Consider the following 18,929-nt stretch of genomic DNA (forward strand, 5'->3'; position numbering starts at 1 on the left):
GATAAAGCACGGTCCCTACTATGTATCATAAAGCAGGTACTAGATATTTTACATTCCAATCAAGAGAAATAGACTGGCAAAATGGAATAAGAAGCAAAATCCAATAATATGTTGTATACAAGAAACACACCTAGTGCAAAAAGAAGCCCATAGACTGAAGGTGAAAAGATAGAAAACAATTCTCCATGTGACAGGAGCCCAGAAAAAAACAGGGGTAGCAATCTTATTTGCAGACAAAGTAAATTTCAAACCAAAACTGAATCTAGTATTATTGATGTAGGACTGTACTGTATCATGAAATATTTAAATGAATTTATTTTATGCATGATTTACCCAGGTAACTGTCAGTTGTGTATAGTTTCTGTTTTAGTTAAAATTATGTTTTAAAATATCAATTAGAATCTATTCTATAGAAATAAAAATACTATTACACAAGGATCTATGTAGAAACATATTCCTAACAGATTCACTTGCAGAGGCAAAACTGAAAACTTGTGAACATCTATCAGTGGAAGGGTGACATTCATCTATGAAATATCTTACAAGTATTTTAAAATATTTTTGCTCTTTACCTACTGATCTAAAAATTATATATTTTAGTGAAAACAAATACAGTATATAAAATATAAGCCAACTTTTTGTGGTGCTGAGGTTAAAATCCAGGACCCCAAGTGTGCCAGGCAAGCATTCTATAACTAAGCTACATCCCCAGCTCACTTTTTAAGATTTTAAACCCCAATTTTATGCTGCAGGGTGATTTACATGATTATAGGAGGGGAAATATACGATGGCACCAGCCTGAGCCTGTGAAAGCTCATTATACTGAAGGGCTGGGCGGGAAGAAAAGAAAAGTAAAGAAAGAGGAGATTATCATCAAGTAAAAATTTAGTCAATAATTTCTACTTAAAACATCCTGAAAAGTACTTCTTAAAACTTAAACAGGTGAACGCAGACAAGCTCTAAAAGATAAAATAGACAAATGTGTTTAGACGATGGAGTTGTAGGCAGTGTTCCTTGGAATTTCTACTGTCCCTTTAACAGAGATTTTGTGGCAGTTAACTTTATTTTTTAAAATTACGTTCTTCTGTATCTTAAACTGGGACTCCCATTCCATTTGAGGAGCTATTTCAATAATTCAGGACAATTAAACGTTATCCAGAAATACCTGGCTTCACCCTACTCACGGTGGACCAGAGCCAAGTTAAGATGAAAGGCTTGTTTCTCACTCTGGATTCCCCCAGCTAATGAAAACAACCAAGCAGAGGCAGACATCTCAGGGACACCAGGCTGGGTAGACTCCAGCACACACACAGAGCAATTCAGACAGCCAACCAACTTGGCCTTACTCTTTTATATGGCAGGGATCAAAAAAAAAAAAAGAAAAAAAAGAACAAAACAAAATTCCCCTGATTTCAGGCTCAGTATCCCTCGTGCGTGTGCACACACATGTACACATGTGTATATTCTGTAAACATGGAATTTTCATTTAAAATGGCTCTTGGGTCTGTAAAAGATATTCACATTTATTGGCTCATCTGATTTTCTTAACAAATAGTACAATGGCAAATCAGGTATGATAAGCCCTATTCAACGTGACAGATAAGGAAACAGATGAGGAGACAGAGGAGGAGAACTTACCACTTCCAGTACCACCTAGAGAGCAAGCGACAGGTCAACACATAACCCATCTGATGGTAGACCAGCACCCCTCCCGAAGCGGTGGGGCCTGGCCATGCAACCACCATGCCTTCAGACAAGTCTTAGGTAACATTTCACTCTGGATTGCTGCACCTCCCTACTTTTCTAATAAATAAAGAATATTTCATGAAATCAGCACAGATTTCTATGAGTCTTCCTACTCTTAATTTGTTGTTTTCAGTTAATAATCACAGGAAGATATACTGTGTATAGCTCATCTCACTACCATGCAGATCGCTATATTTCACAGCTAATTCGTCATGGCTTTCAAGATGATAAATTGCAAACACCCCTGTAAGTGATGTATTTTACATGCTAGACTTAGGCAATGATGTGAAATGGAATGACACAGAGGCTGTCTCTGAAGAGTACTTTGAAAAGATAGCTTAAACATCTTAATTTCCAACAAATCATCAAATTATATCTAAACACTTCAAAAACTGAAATCATATTGTTAAATGCCTCAGAAAAGTATATTGTGAAAATAAAATGCCAAACGAAATGAATTCCAATTCTCCATTTTGGAAATTTGGAAATTCAAAGAAGTTCATTCATCCCACAATTACCTTTTTATTTGTACCCTGAAAACTAGTATTTCTTTTTTCTTTTTATTGAATTTGTTGGTACTTTGTAGGTATACAGTACAGTTACATTCATCGTTGGGATCTTGTACCACTACATGACAGATCTTGGTTCTCATTTTTTCCTTATAGCCTGCCTGCCCTTCTTCACCCCTTCCCCTTCCCCTATTAACAAAGTCTTTGTTTCCATCTTTTCCTTTTCTCATAGTTTTTCTTTTCCCTACTTTTTCCACTTCCCCTACACCTTTCTCACTGAGGCTACGCTATTCCTAGATATCCATACAATGGTTTAAATGCCAAAGACATACATACAAACAAAACCTTACCTAAAATGTCATGATTCTTTTTTTATAAGAAGCACTTTGATATTAACAAGCATAATCCAGTACAATTCAATAGAAAGCAAAGTCTGTGTGTGATGGCTAGGAAAAACTTAACACAAATAATGAGAAAAATAATCTACAATCAAGAAAATGCAGTCCTTCAGAGTACTACTTCAGTTTCAATGATAGGAAAATACACAATACCTTAATTTTTCTTGTTCTTTCCGTTGTTTTTCCATATGTCTAAGAGTTTCCAATCTAGATTCAGGAGTAAACAAAGAGGGTTTGTTCCAGAATTCCAGGTCATCTTCACTTTGATTTAACTTCTTTGTATCATGTGCTTCATCTTGTATTTCTGGTACCTGGATGTGGTCTTTGCTCTCTAAAGAAGACGAGCTAAGGAAAACAAGCAGACACAAGGCACGTAAGATCAAGAGTTTCATCCTTCGTGCTGCCAGGTAAACATCTCCTGCACTTTCCTTAGGTTAACTTCCTACCTTTTAATGACGAAACACTTCTGAGTGTCTGTCTGAGCTAAGTTTTTCTGCTTTCAGGCTCAGTATAATATAGATTACCCACCCTCATGTAGATGCATATGAAAACGTGTGTGTGTGTGTGTGTGTGTGTGTGTGTGTGTGTGTGTGTGTTTGTATGTGTTAGAAACAGAGTGCATATCAGGAGAACTGAGTTGGAGGAAGTCACTGTCACAGCGCCGAAGCAGGCCCTCATCCTCTATCAGGGCAGTGTTTGAATGGAGCCTCATGGCCTCACTGGTGGGCGTTACCTACAGGTTCCTGACCTTCCATCAGAAAGTTTGTTCAGTAGATCTGGGTAGAGCCTGGGAATGCAGACTATTTGGCAGGCGCTTCTGATGCTTAAACAAGAAAAGAAGCCATGTTGATTTAGTGATCACCCATTTTCAGACTAATTCCAGCCGGTTCCACTCTCTCGACTGCTCCCAGTGCAGGCCCATCCCCGCACACTGGATCACATTGCTTTCAGGTCCTTTAAAGACCTCTCTCTCAGAACTCTCTGGTGGGACATGTGAGACCTTCCACAGTTGGGCCTCTACATATTTTATTCTTCACAGTTAACTACTGATTGTGTAGCTTTAATATTGTACCGGTTTTCTGTTCTCTCTTTATCCTTGTTTCTTGGACTGTCAGAGAATTAAATGATGTCTTTATACATCACTGAATGGAAGTCACACATGAAATGTTCAACATGAGTATAAGAAATATTTTGGGTTGTCTTCTGAATGCCAGGAATCAGAGGCAGAATCCTGCTCAAGAAAGGCTGTGACACCACTTTTGGGAGATGATTCTACTCCAGCAGGAGAAAATAACATTACTCAAACAGTGAAGGTTGGGTATGGTCCCTCTCCTCTCATCTCCCTTTAGAATTTATGCCCTATTACAAAATAATATTAAATGCAAAAGGTACACGAAGCCTTTAGCACCCATCTATCAAATAGTAAGTACTCAGTAAATGTCAGGTTTTGTTGTTACTGGCATGAGGTAACATAAAAGATATGTTTAGCTGATCTTTAAATAAGATGCTTTACAGAGGATGCTTAAAAAGTAGTAAAACAAGACATTTAAATAATATAAATGACAGAGAATAAAATCCTGTTTAGATTCTTTATATTTTAATGTGCCTAGGTATTTTAATAAACAAAATATGCATATTACTGAAAATAAGCACTCTGCCATACAGCTCTAGTTCTTTGTGGCACTAAAAAAAAATCATGTATGAGGGAGATCTATAATATTCTGCAAGATTCTAGCTAATTGCCACTGAAATAATTGGTACCATTCGCATTAAGTGACTTCTTCCTGGAGAGTGACTAATTGGCTTACTTTTACCTTTCACAATTTAGAATAATAATACAATAAAAATAACTCTACTTAAGAAAAACTGCCAGGAATATAAGCAAACCAACATAAGCCTCCAAAGGTAAAATGGGCACAAATGTCGGTAGCTGGCTGATAAAATGAAGTCCATTAGTGTTTGAAAAACAACAAAATGTCCTTTTCCCTCACGCCTTCTGCTCTCAGAACCCTCTGTCCACTCAGGAGCAGATCCTGTAGTCCAGTAACACTTTTGAGAGCACACTCATCTCAGCTAAAACTCACTTCCGGGCATTAGAAGGTCAGTAGTTTCACAAAGCTTCAGACTTCCACCTCTTTCTCTCAGCTTCTCTCTCCCCTCGTCCAGCTCAGGGCAGAGCTGTGGACAGCAGGCACACCAGCCATTCCTATCCCCCTCTGTTCCTCTGTTCTATGGCCTTGTGCCCCATCTCACTGACCCCTTCTAGGTCCCCTGCCTTCAGAGTTTGGGAGGAGGTGAGTATTTCTGCCATGATTGCTGTTGTTAGAACCTCACTGTTGCTGCCCTCTCTGGGGCCAGCACTCAGTCAACCACTTCTTCTCTTGCGGGCACCCCTGCAGTTCTCAGAGACACTGTAAGACTTCTGTAAGGACATCACTCCTTGTCACAATGGTCAATATACTTCCCTGCTGTCTATCTGCAGGCTCTGTGTACCTGCAAGGTGAAATATTCATCTCTCTCTCTCTCGTAGTATCAAAATCTCTGCGCTGTTTCTTCTCGCAGCCTTGGAAGGCTCCTTACTGCTCCTCGGAGAAGCCAATGCACCTTAGCTCAGTGACTTCCCTAGCCTATCTGGGCCTCTGTTCACATAGGCTGAACAAGGTGACAGTGGTTAGCACAAAGGACCAGCCAATCCTGCGAGAAAGTGAGTGGGCATCTGCAAGGAATTCAGCTAATATGCCTATTGCCCTGAAGGATGAAGAGCAGACTTTCCACTTGTGTAAACTTTTAAAAGCCAAGAACAAGACATGACCCCATAAGTTTGTCAGCCCACTATAATCCCACTGCAAAACACCAGTTAAAAATACAGTAAGGAAAGGATATTGTAGCATAAACTCACTTATTAACATATGTTCAGATATTATAAATAAGATACTAATAAAGAGAACACAGCAATGCCTTAATAAATATATCGTGGATAAAATGGGTTTACTCTGGAAACTCAAGGATAATTTAATATTAGAAAAACAGTGTGATCCAACATATCAATAGGAAAGCATAATTATCTTAATAGAAGCAGGGAAAACATTTAAGAAAAATTCAATAAATGTTATGATTAAAACTCTCTGGCAAAAGAGAATAGAAGGAAACTTACTTAACTTTACCAGACTCAATTGTGAACCTTATATTTAATGACAAGAGATTGAAAACATTGCTTAGGTCAGGAACACAATATAGAGACACCTGTTCTTATGGCTCCTGTTCTGCTCTGTACTGCAATACTTTGGGGGCAACATGAAGAAAATTCAGGGGAGGCAGAAGGATTGAAAAAATATCTTAAAGTTGCTATTTATAAACAATGTGTTTTTAAACATAGAAAACAGGATAATCTATAGGTGAACTACTTTATCTTTTAAGAAGGTCAGTAAAATTGCTTAATCTTTATCAATATCTGGAAATCATTCCTCTCTTTAAACATCAGGAAGAACCAATTACATGTTTATTTTTAAAATCGAATTCCACAAGATTCTTAGGAACAACTTTAATGAAAGATGTTGTAAGACCTTTATAGAGAAAATTAAAAATCTTATTGAAGAACTCAGAAGATCCCCAAAAAGCAAATAGCTATTCCATAGTTCAGTGAGAAAAAAACCGTCATGTATATGTCACCATTCTCTCAATTAACATATAAATTAATCACAATTTAAATCAAAGTTCTACTAGGGATCTTTAGGGAATTTGATTAGTAGACACTAAAATTCATGCAAGAAAGTAAAGAACAAAGAATAACCAAGATAATTTTGAAAAATGAGAATATATTCTACCAAATACCTAAATTTACCATAAATCTATAGAAATTAAAACCAAGTGGAGGAACTCTTAAGAAGCAGTTGAGAGAACAGACATTTCTCAGACAAAAAAGTAAAAGCAGCAAGTAAATACATGAAAAAATGTTCCACATCACTGGTCATTCGAGAGATGAAGCTGAAAACAACAGTGGGATTACACCTCAGCCCACAAAGAATGGCTGCTATCAAGAAATCAACCAATAACAAATGCTGGTGGGGTTGTGGGGAGAAAGGAACCCTTCTCCATTGTAGGTGGGAGTGCAGACTGGTGCAACCACTATGGAAATCAATATGGAGATACCTCAAATGCTTGGACTGGAGGTTCCATTTGACCCAGCCATCCCTCTGCTGGCTATCTTTCCAAAAGAATTAAAAGAATCATATCACAGTGATATATGCAGACCTATGTTTATAGTGGCACAGTTTGTAATAGCTAAAACTTGGAAACAGCCCATTTGCCCATAAGTTGGAAACTGGATAAAGAAGATATGGTTTTTCTATAAAATGGAATACTACGCAGCCATAATGAGACATTAGATTCATTCATAGGAAAATGGATACATATTGAGGATATACTCCTAAGTGAAATAAATAAGTCATACATGTAAATATCAAATAGTTTCTCTGGTATGAAAAGCTATAATAATACATAAGATCTAATGAGATAATTGACAGTGTGAAATAGGAAGAAAGGGCTAAAGGTGTAGGGAAAGTGGGAAGGGTAGGGGAAAGGTAATAGGGAAAAGAAAAAAATATGAGAAAATGAAAAAATGGAAATAAAGTGTTTGTAAATGGGGAGGGGAGGAAGGGGTGATGGGAGGGCAGGGACAAGAGGATAAAATGAGAAACAAGACCTGTCATGTAAAGGTACAAGATCCCAATAATGAATGTAACTGTACTGTACTGTATACCTAAAATGTACCAATAAACTCAATAAAAAAAAGAAGCAATTGAGAGAACCCAGAATGGACCCAGAAATACGTGCTCAGAAGGTGTGTGCTAAGGGTGCATTTCAGGTCAGCAGGGAAAGTACAGAAACCCAATAAAAGGTATAGAGACAATTAGCTACCCATCTGAAACTAATAGTACCCTACTCTGTATCATCGACACGAGCTGATTAGTTTAATTCCAGATTGGTAGATATGACACTGGGATAATGATGAATCTCATAAACAAAATCAGAAAGTTTAAGTATGTTTGCTTTTCACAAAACAGAAGCACTTATAATTAAAGGCAAGTGACAGACTGGGAGAAGGTATTTACAAAGCATAGACCTGCCTAAACATTTGTATGCAGAACACATAAGAACTATACATCAATAAGGAAAAAACCCTACAAAGTATTAAAAATAAGTAGAGTGCCTGAACAGAGCAAATGTGAATAGCCAATAAACACGTAAGAATGTATTTAATATATTCAAACTCATATCTACCTACATAAATGCAAATTTACTAAAAATAGGTACAATTTAACAACAAATTTTGGGGGCTGGGGATCTAGCTCAGTGGTTCCACTGCTGCCTTGCAAGCGCAAAGTCCTGAGTTCGATCCCCAGTATACCTCCCCCCAAAAAAACTTAGTTAATATTTTAAAAAATCATTATCATGGGGCTTTATCTGTATTACTGATATATGAGCATAAATTTAAAAGACAATTTGGCAATCTATATGAAGCTAAAAAGATGTCATAACTGAAGACATAGCAGTGTTGCTGTTAAAATACTCTAGACAGAAAGGTTCATGTGTGCCCAAGGACACATGTGTAACACTGTCTGAGAAAGGGAAACAGAGCAAGCAACATTAATGGCCATGCTAAGAGGGCTTGCTGCTCCTGGGCTGGTTAGCTGGCACCCACTGGTGGGGCCACACAGGCTGTGACAGCTCGCACAAGTTCTGAGCAGCCAGGGTCAATGAATCCCTGCCTGCTAAGTGTTTTGAGTATCGCTTCTGGAATAAGTGTAATTTATTCATTCAGGGGAATGTTATTCCATAGTTAAAATGAATTAGTTTTATGTGTTCATATGCAGAAATGTCCAAACATGGTGCATGGAAAATAAAGCTGTCAAAAGATATCACACAGGCTAAATGCATGCACACATGTAAACACACTACTCTTGTTTAAGGAGTGGTGACAGCATAATAAAGATATTAAAAATGTGGGTGTGATGAACAAATGCCAAATACATGCAGGCTTCAAGGTGCTAGAAATCACTGAGGGTGAAGGAAGGAACCGTACAGAGGAGGACCAACTGCTTTAGGGACTTCTCGCCCTTAATTATATTTCATGTCTTATTTTTCAAAGAGCCAAAGCAAATATGACTGTCATATATCTCGGTGGTGGAACAATAGCTGTCTATTTAGTTATCATTTAAATATTTATGTGTGTCTAAATTATTTTATAACTACTGTTTTTTCCATTTTGAGTGATTGTGTAGGGTACATATTTAAAGCTTTCCTTGTATGGAATCAAATCAGCCAAGTATAGCTGCAATTCACTTAAATCACGAAAAGGTGAGATTCAGAAAAAGGACGAATTAAAGGATTATTAATCATATTAAAATGTATTCATTGCATAATTCACAAAATAGAATGTTTTTAGGGTGAAATCAGAATTATTCAATTTAGAATCAGGTGAAGTGCATGTAACTTTTCTAAAATTCCTACTTAATAAATCACAGTACACCTGTTAATTCACCCTTCCTGTATGTGTTTTATAGAAATCTCTCTGGGGATGATTTTAGATGCAAATTGAAGTTGTTAGTCTGAGGAGACATTTTTTTTTTTCCGAAAAGAGAGTGTCACAAACAATGGAATGCTCGTGTTCTTCACCCGAAAATTTACATCATATTTATTGTTCAAACTAACCTTCTAGAATGTTAGTGCAATTGTGACTATCCTGGGGAGAAATACAGTTTGATGTTTCAATACAAAAAAAGTTAACTAGGAAGCCGGCACTGGCGATTTACTTACGGTGCAGTGTGGGTGTCTGGGTACTGGCGCCCATCACAGCCCGGGCTGCTCCTTCTCTTCTCGTCCTTGCTGTCACACTGTTCTGCAACTTTCCTCAGAGCCTCTTCTTTCTCTCTGGCTCTCCTGAGGTGGTAAGCTTTTTCCTGCTCTCTGATTTGCTCTTCGACTACTGAATAGTTCTGCAGAGCCTGAATCCTCTCTGAACGATCTATTTCTTTACCATCCAGCCACTTAAATAGAAAAACAGCGAACAGCACAATTATTCAAAAGAAGCAGTGCAAGTGAGTCAGTCCCAAGTTCATTTTGAGAGGAATATTTTAAACTTAGAGAAAACAATAGTGTACCATAGTGATGGAGAATTTAAACAAAATAGTTAATGGAAAATATAAGAAACATTGGTCTAAGTCAATGTTCATTTCATTTAACTGGGTAGATTACAAAGCACCTTTACAGGCACTAATAAGTAAGCTTCCTGTTAAGCTAATAATTGATGAAAAATTCTCTAAATATTATATACTAATCTAAAAACCACTCACTATACTGAGATTCAACACCTGAATCAAATTTTGCTCTAAAATATGACAACAGCACATCCTAATGTTCTCTACTAAAAGAGGCCTTGACTCTTACAAATAACTGAGCTCCAATACAAGCAAGCCCATGTTCCATCCTTGAGAACAGGCTGCACAGCATAACATAATTGTTATAGTCAACACCTACATCTGCTGCCTTTATAATACTGTAATTTTCTAAATTAGTATATTAAAATAAAAACACCAGCTAAAATCTGAAATAGCAAAGCTACCAGTTTCAAAATACCTGCTGTGCCACTGGCCTCTGTCTACAGAAAGAGGCAACTCACACAGGGATGCATTCGAGGCAGGTAAGGGTTTCTCAATAATGTCCATTTTTCTAATCTTCATGAATGTTATCTCCCAAGGCAAAGAGAGCTTTACAGATGTGATTAAGTTAAGGGTCATGGATAGCCAGGGTTATGCTGATAAGGATCATAGCCTTCCTCATGAGAAAAGGAAGAAGGTATGACATCAGGGTCACAGCTAGGGTGACATATGATGATCCACTGCTGGCTTTGAAAATTGAGAAAGGGGCCAAAAGTCCAGAAATACAGGCAGGTAAAGGGATCTCCCCTAAACCTCCCAAACGGAACAGCCCCATCAGTACCTTGATGTTAGCCCAGTGAGACCATTTCAGACCGCTGATCTCTAGAACTAAAAAATGTGTGTTGTTTTAAGCCTCTATCTTTGTGTTGATTTGTTATAGGAGCAATAGAAAACTAACATGAAAGAAAAAAAACCACATTCAAATATAAATTAAAAACTATTCAGGTGAATTAAATTACAGATCAAAAGTATAATGCAGAGATTTGGAAAAAATGATTTCACATATGTTTTGATAACAAGAAGTCACACGGCTGCTCCAGATGGGCTGGAGAATTGGTTCAGAGCTTCCTGGAAGCCAAAGCAAAATACAAAAGCATGATTGGACACACAATTCTAATTGTCTTTAATGAAAAAGTACAACTGTTTCTGGTTCTCTTCTACCTCAGTATTTAGCTCTGGAACGTAATTCAAAATTGTATAATGGGGATCTTGGGAAATGTCCTGCATCTTTCCTGTAGGAGTAACAGACTGTATAGGGTTGTTACTTTCAGTATGCGCAATAAAAGATAGGGCCATAGTGATAAAATCTACTTTGTAAGGTAATAAGTAATTGTGCTGCACATACTTAAATTCATCTCATTTAAGAATGGTGAAAATCTAAGCAAGTTGGAAAATTGTGCATACATAAAATTAATTATATAATATAAATCTTTGTAAAAAATATATATGTAAAGGATACATTTATAAAAGTACATGTAAGTAATTAAGATATCTATCATACATCAATATGCATTAATTTGGAAAATTCTGGATGAATCCATTTCTTTCAACTGGGACTTTGTAGAACATTGGAATCATAGTTTAGTATGGGGTGTCCCCAAAAGCCTCATGTGCTTGGAAGGTATCATGGGGTGCTACACCCACTGATGAATCCACAGTGTAATGGGCAGGGGTGGGATATAGTCTGAAGAAGCAACTCACTGTAGCTGTGAACTGGAAGGGTGCATCTCCCTCCTCTCTCTCTCTCTCTCACTCTCTTTCACTCTGCTTTCTGGCCACCACAACATGCATATCTTTCTTCCACACCAGGTCCTTCCACTATCCCATTTCTATGCTTGAGCCTGCCAAACATGGGCTAAAACTTTTAAAACTGTGAGCCAAAATAAACCTCTCCTCCTTTAAGTTGTGGGAATCCAATATTTTGTTACAGTCACAAGAACATGAGTAAGGCAGATATTTTGGTATCAAGAGTGGGATTATTCCCACAACTATAACTGACTATTTGATTTTAAAATCTTTGAAATTCTTGCATTTTCCCCATTCCCCGTCCCTCCCTTCCAAACTAAGGTATATTATGTATAAGAACAAATTCCCAATGGTGAATGTGATGATGTATACCTAAAATGTACCAATAAAGTTAATTTTTAAAAATACTTTGAAATTGTTTCACAGGAGGATTTTGGAAAGGTTTGGAGACACTAGCTAGAAAAGCCCAGTGATGCTATAAATAGAGATGGATGGGAGATTCTGGTTGGTGCTCAGAAGACCAGAATGCTGTTAGAAATACAGATCATAAAGAGCCAAGAGCTACTGAGATTCTTGCTGAAGGCCAAGGAATAAAGAATGGGTAACAGAAGAAAGTGGTTATAAATACCAATCACAAGTGCCTGACCAGTTACAGAAACAAGGCTTGCTATTATCTGAGCATTTCATTCCTATTTTATTAATATGCTTGTGCATATATACACGTTTTAAATGTTTCTGTTTTTTTTTGTTTATTTTTTTGCTTGTAACATAATGTTGATTGACTCAATAGTGGGTTCCTAGGAATTGTCAAATCTATATTAAATTGTTAAATTATGAAACTCGATTCATGAACTTAATTTGTCCTATAATTTTGGAAAAGATGGCCACATTTGTGTTTGTGTGGGAAAGGTGGACACAAGTGTTTTTGTCACCTGATACAGAGTTTGCAAACAAAAACAAAATTTTGCCAAATGCTTCAGTTTGCAAACTGAACTGTTTGCAAGCAAAAATGTTTATGAACTGAGGCACCACTGTATTAGCAGAGTAAGTCCTCCCTAAAGTAAAAATGTGCTATCTATTTTGGGAAGGGAAATAGTGGGTTTCCATTTGTATGCAGAAGAGTTATATCATATTAGGTGTAGTTATGAACTTGTGTTTGGAGATTAAGTACAGTTTAAGGAGATGTATGTGTTTCTTCAATTTACATTAATTATGATACATTGATTTGAGTAAAAATGAGTCAATTCTGGGTGTGTCTGTGAATTAGTGTCATATAGGCCAGCAAACAGAGGGAAAAAGAACCATCCTGAGTGGGCTATGTCCATCAATAGGCTTATAGCTTAGACAGAATAAAAAGGGAAAGAAGGGATTGTTTCCCTTTTTGGAGGAGCTCTGGTCTTTTCCATTGCCTTTGAACTCTGATCTCCAATTCCTTTAGCCTTACAGTGCAGACTCTTCAGCCTTCCAGGCCATTTTCCACCTTCCAACAATGACTCACACAAATGACGATGCAGGGATCTTCCAGGCCTTCGACTTTGAACTGATACTAGATCCTCTGGCTCTCCAGGGTGCAGGGGAGCATTTTGGATTCTTCAGTCTCGGATCTCACAGACAGAAGACTTCTGCTTCTGATCCTGTAGGCCTAATAAATCCCTTGTGTAATCATATAAATATTTTATATTGAATCAGTTCCTCCAGAGAACCCCAACTAATACAACTGGGAAGCAAGGTGATATTCTCTTACCTGTAAGTGCAGTGCATGCATGTATTTGTTTGTTTAACAAAATGTCTTTATACTTGGTTTAAATATTGATTTGATTAGACTTACTAGAGTGGTACCTCAGTTCAGGAACTTAATTCCTTCCATGATTCTGGGTAAGATGGCTGTGCTTATGTTCATGCAGGGAAGATGGCTACAGTTGTGTTCATCACGTAATGCAGAGTTCACAAACAGAAGCAAAATCCTGCCGAACATTTCTGTTTGAGAACCAAACTGTTTGTGAACAGAGGCATTTGTGAACTAAGGTATTATTGTATTTCCAGAAGATTACTACAAATGATCCCTCTATTACCTTACAGACAAAGACTCCATATTAAGAATTGATATCAAATCTGGGACTGGGCCCAGCACCTATTTTAGGGGCCTCAATTTATTTGATGACTTCTATTACATAGTCTTCCAAATAGTCATAATTCTATTAAATCAAAATTGTTTTTGAGTTTAGAAAGCCTAATTAGCAGAGAGGAAGTCTTCTCTATTTCATTTTTTAAATAAATTTTACTGGTACATTTAAGTATATAATGTGATAACATTCATCATTGGAAATTTGTACCTTTACATAATCCATCTTGGTTCTTGTTTTTTCCCCATTCCCCTGCCCGCCCTTCAACCCCTCCACCCCTCCCGATCTACAAGGACTGTTTCCATTTTTTCTTTTTCTCTAATTAATTCTATTCCCATCTTTCTTTTCCCCTACCCCTTCCACTTCTCTTTTGCACCTTTTCTTCCTATTTCACATTATCTATTATACCTTTTAGTCCTTATTTACACTTTCAGTTTCTCACATTAGAGAAACTATTCAGTATTTACACATATGCATCTTATTTATTTCACTTAACCCTCACTGGAGGAAGCATAGCTTCTTTAATAAGTGGGGCTGGAAAAACTTGGTTTCAACTTGCCAAAGATTAAAACTAGACCTATATCTCTCACCATACACTAAACTAAAACCAAAATGAATTAAAGATCTAAATATTAAAAGAGACACACTAAACCAGCTGGAAGAGAGGTTAGGTAGAACTCTTGAAGACACTGGTGTAGGAAAAGATTTTATGAACAAAACATCAGTTGCCCATGAGCTAGCACAAATAATCAGCAAGTGGGATGTCTTCTTATTACTAAGCTTCTGCACAGCAAAAGAAACGACCAACAGTGCGAAGAGACAGCCCACAAGGTGGGCGATGAACTCTTAAGGTGAGCATTTTAGTATTTCTTGATGGTTCTTCACTCAAGTTTCCTGAAAAAACAGAGGACTGTCTACACTTCCTGATAATTGTGCATGTGCTGCAATACAGAGGAAAAGAACTAAGATTTATTCCAGCCCTCAGAAAACCATTAAGAATAGTATCCAATTATAACTTGATAGAATGAAGTACGTGATCCATAAGCAGTAGGAACAGGAAGCAGACCCTGTCTGTATGCGAACACGTCTTCTATGCACTACACCTCAGTGCCTGCTTACTACCTGCAGGGGTTAGGTATTAGAAAAAGAACATGTGAAAAGGACTGAATCTTCTCACAACTCTTTCCCATGGGTATCTAAAACCAATCACCACTCTGCTATTAGAGGTTAAAAAGGATCTCTGCCCCAAAATGTAATTGAAGTTGTAACACTCAGAATCTCAAAATGTGGCTTTATTTGAAAATCCATACATTATAAGTGAAATTCATCAAGACAAAAATCATAGGTGGACCCCTAATCTAATTTGACTGGTGTCTTTACAGAAAGAATATCTGTAAAAGGACAGAGACCCAAGAAGAACACCATGTTGAGAGTAAAGGCAGACATCAAAGTGATGAATCTGCAAGTCCAAGGATGACAAAGACTGCCAGCCAGCAAATACGAGAAGCCAGGAGAAAGTCCAGGAGCAGATCTGCCTCATGTCCCTCAGAGGCAGACAACTCTCTTGACACTTTGATCTTGAACTAAGAGATAACAAATTTTTGTTGTTTAAGCCATTCGGTTTGGGGTACTTCCTTACAACAGTCCTAGGAGAATAATGTGTCTATTAACACAGTTCCTTTCAAGTAGGTCACAAGCTTTCAATGAAGTGATAACTAAGATTCTAAAGTTTACAAATCTATTTTCTTTTGCAGTATTTGTGATTGAACCCAGAGCCTTCATACTGAGCTCTACTCCCAGCCCTTTTTATTTTGGAGACAGGATCTCCCTAAGTTGCTAACCGCACAGCCTGAGATCAAATTTGAGATTTTCTTGCTCAGCCTTTCAGGCTGCTAAAATGACAGGTATACACCACCACACCCAACCTTATCGACCCATTTTAAATATTAATGAACACACTTGTGAATACTGTTTTTCAAAAGAAGGTTGTTAAGCTACCATGTTAGTGCATTATTTCTGAAAGGAAAGACTTAATCTAATGGCTGTATATCAATACAAAGAGAAGCAGTGAGTGTGGTTGTAGGCTGGAGGAATAGAGTCACACACGCTGGTTTAAATCCCACCTGTTCCACTTGCCACATGTGTCAGTGTAGAAAGAAAGCATCAGTCCTCCGAGCCCCAACTTCCTCATCTCTGATACCCTCTAGTGCCTTCTGTATGGGCTTGGGATGAGCAAGGGTGCTGTGTGCAAAGCAGCTGGCAATACCCAGCCCATTTCCACCACCTGGCTGATTCTTGAACACTTTCAGCTTGAGCACTCAATCACTGACATGGGCTCAGCAGGGGAAAATTTGTGGCCTTTCACTGTAAGGGATTGACTAGTGGTCAACTTGTAACGCCCAGCTGAACGAATCAGCATGGTCTGGGAGTGGAAGATCCACCTGAAGATTGTTACCAGTAGCCATAAAAAGAGAACTGAGGAGGAAGATCTCGGTCTGTTGATTTTCTAGAAGCTCGCTGCAGATGGTTTTTTTGATGCAAACTCGGCTGTTCTCATATGAGGAGGAGCTCGGGGCCTCTCTGTCACAGGGAGTGGCTGCTGCTTTCATCAGAGGAGCTCTGATCTTCTCTGTGAACATCAATTCCTGGCTCCAATGTGGATCCCTCATCCTGGTGGCACAGATCTTTCATCTCACGAGCATAGATTTTCTGGCTTCCATCACTGGCCTTTGGGCCTTCCAGGTGCAGATCCTCAATACGGACAAGCAGGAGACATTGCCGTGGGCTCCAGGCCTCTGACTGAACTCGAGGAGGACTTTGCCTGGGACTCAAAGCCTTTCGCCAGACTTGTGTGAGAAACTGCTGGGATCCAGGACCTCAGTTGAATGTTTTGGGCTTCTAGTGTGCAGTTAATCTCTTGCACTCCTCGCATTTGACTCTTTGGGTAATTATCATAGAATAACCTTATAAGTTATGTGTCCTGTACTGAATGCATTCCCTTGCTCAATCCTACTGACTACAACAAACCCCTTAAGCATTCCAAGACTATGGCCCTTAGCATAACCCTACAGGATCTATTCCCATAATACTCTGCTTCTTACTCATTCAGTTTCCAGGAATCCACTGTACAGTGATTATCAGTCTGGAGTATGTTTGAGAGAAATGACTATTTATTCACAACTGAATACCTCATTCTCTTCATCTCAGAAACTTTACATTAGAAAAAAAATGCTCTATTAGCCTAGCAGTCAGCAATCTCTCAGCTACAGAGGACACAGATGTCTAAGAAACGCCCACACATCTTTTGCAGAAGCATGGAGTTGCATGCAAGGTGAGAACCCGTGGAATTACATGAAAATGGACACAACTGCTTTGACGTGGTCAGTTGTATACTTTCCCTAGAAATTTTTTTTTTAATCCCTAAGCTCTAAAATGATTAGATTCGGGGGGCTCTGGTGAGGATACGTTAATGTATTGCGACATTGTATTGGTTTTAGTTTTTCAGGTTTAACCACAACTTCCTCACTGAGGTGAGTCTCAGAAAGAAAACCCAAACAAAAACAAAGCCAGGGCTATGGGTGTAGCACAGAGGTTAGGCAACGGTCTAGCATGCCAGAGTTCCTCTACCCTACACCCAGCACCACACAAAAAAGTTCAAAGGTTTGAATTAGTCACATTTCCCAACCATGCAGCCCAGACATTAGGGATCACTGTCCCTACTTGTCTCTATTTTGAAGTTTTCTTTTTGTACCCTTGGGAGGAGCGCACCTTTAACTGCTGAAGCGTGGCTACCACGAAGTGCCTGTAGCCATGGAAGTCAGCACATGGGTTACCCATGAGAAAGAGCTCCTTCAGGTGGATGTTGTGCGTCAGGCTCTTAATGCTGCTCAGCTCTCCGATGAAATTCACAGTCAGGTCAAGTTTTGTCAGCCCTTCACATCCTGTCAGGGGCAAGGGAAGGGGAAGAGAGTGGGGGATCATAGTGGCAGTAAAATGTATGTAACAGCAGATTATCAAGAGTTATAAAATTTAAAATCTGACTCACTGCCAAAATTTTAATCAAATGATTAAACCAAGGGGTGGCTTTCAGAAATGCTAACTCCGAGGCTTAGACTTGTAGCATTTCTCTACCTATACCTTCCATTATTTTTACCCCTAGCTTCTTCCAGCCAGGTGGAAGTCACTTCCCCGGCTCACATTTGTGAGGCCCATGCTGGTGAACATTCAGATTTGGTCAAAGCCTGGCATGCACAACCACAAAGCCAAGTCTAAGCTGCTTCTGAGAGGGCACAGCACTAGGATGGCACCTAGAAGCTGTTCTCCTGGGAGTTCGGCCAGGTGGTTAGGATATGTTTTTCCATGGAAGATGATGGTGGGACATGGCAGACACTGCCTATCCTTTAGTTCTTTTTATGACAGACACTCTCTGAAACAAACATGACCCTTTTGAAATTTTCTTTACAGCATTTGTTCATGGAGACTGGGAAACTGTCTTGTATATTATTTCATTTAGTACATATGAAAAGACTCCTTGACAAAGAAGATAGGGGATTAGGAAATACTTGCAGAGGAGAGGAGGAGATAGAGGGAGGGAGGGAGAAAAGAGAGAAGGAAGGTAGAAGACAAAGAAAGAGGATGCATGTGTAACTACAGAAGATCAGGGAGCTTACTGACTCAGGTGAAAGCTAAAGGAACTACAACTTCAGAGATAATGGAGAAGTCGAGGAAACAAATGGAACTAACACCACCGAATCTAAGTCCAATTTTCAGGGCCTCCAGGTGACTATTACAGTTGTACATTAAGGTATGGTGAGGATAATCACAAATTGGCACACACCAAAAAAGAGACCTACACATCCAATGTAAAAATGTGGTTATGCAATATTATAAGAACATTAAAACTGACAGTTATGAAAACAATATCACAGCATGAGGAAAGCTTTTGACATGATGAAAGTGGAAACAAGAAGACGTATGCTATAATTACAATGTAAAAGAAAAGACAGGAAAAAATAAACATTGTAAAAAGATAACAGTAATGGTAAAATTAAGAATAAACATTCTGATTTTCAAAAAATTACAAGATAATTATATTTGATATTTTTCTGATAAGTAAATGAAAACATACAAGAAACTGACAGAACACTAGGAAACTATAAGTACTGTTTACTCGGGTATCATAAATGTTAT

The 18,929-nt window shown here is 38.3% G+C and overlaps 1 protein-coding gene across 3 annotated transcripts in view; it reads right to left on the minus strand.

The window, feature by feature from the left end:
* Positions 1–18,929, minus strand: part of Lrrc6 (leucine rich repeat containing 6) — a 91,717-nt gene that overhangs the window by 41,796 nt on the left and 30,992 nt on the right. For all 3 annotated transcript variants that reach the window (XR_004516030.1, XR_781277.2, XM_010629582.2), the window contains exons 4-6: positions 17,508–17,680; positions 9,470–9,699; positions 2,807–2,998 (exon numbers count right to left, since the gene is read on the minus strand). Coding sequence is in view for 1 of the 3 variants with exons in the window: in XM_010629582.2 (XP_010627884.1) it covers positions 2,807–2,998; positions 9,470–9,699; positions 17,508–17,680 (595 nt within the window). In the remaining 2 variants the exon portion in view is untranslated. The remainder of the gene's footprint in view (positions 1–2,806; positions 2,999–9,469; positions 9,700–17,507; positions 17,681–18,929) is intronic.

Source organism: Fukomys damarensis, unplaced genomic scaffold, assembly GCF_012274545.1.
Source record: "Fukomys damarensis isolate Sample0158 unplaced genomic scaffold, DMR_v1.0_HiC HiC_scaffold_5, whole genome shotgun sequence".
Classification (NCBI taxonomy): domain Eukaryota; kingdom Metazoa; phylum Chordata; class Mammalia; order Rodentia; family Bathyergidae; genus Fukomys; species Fukomys damarensis.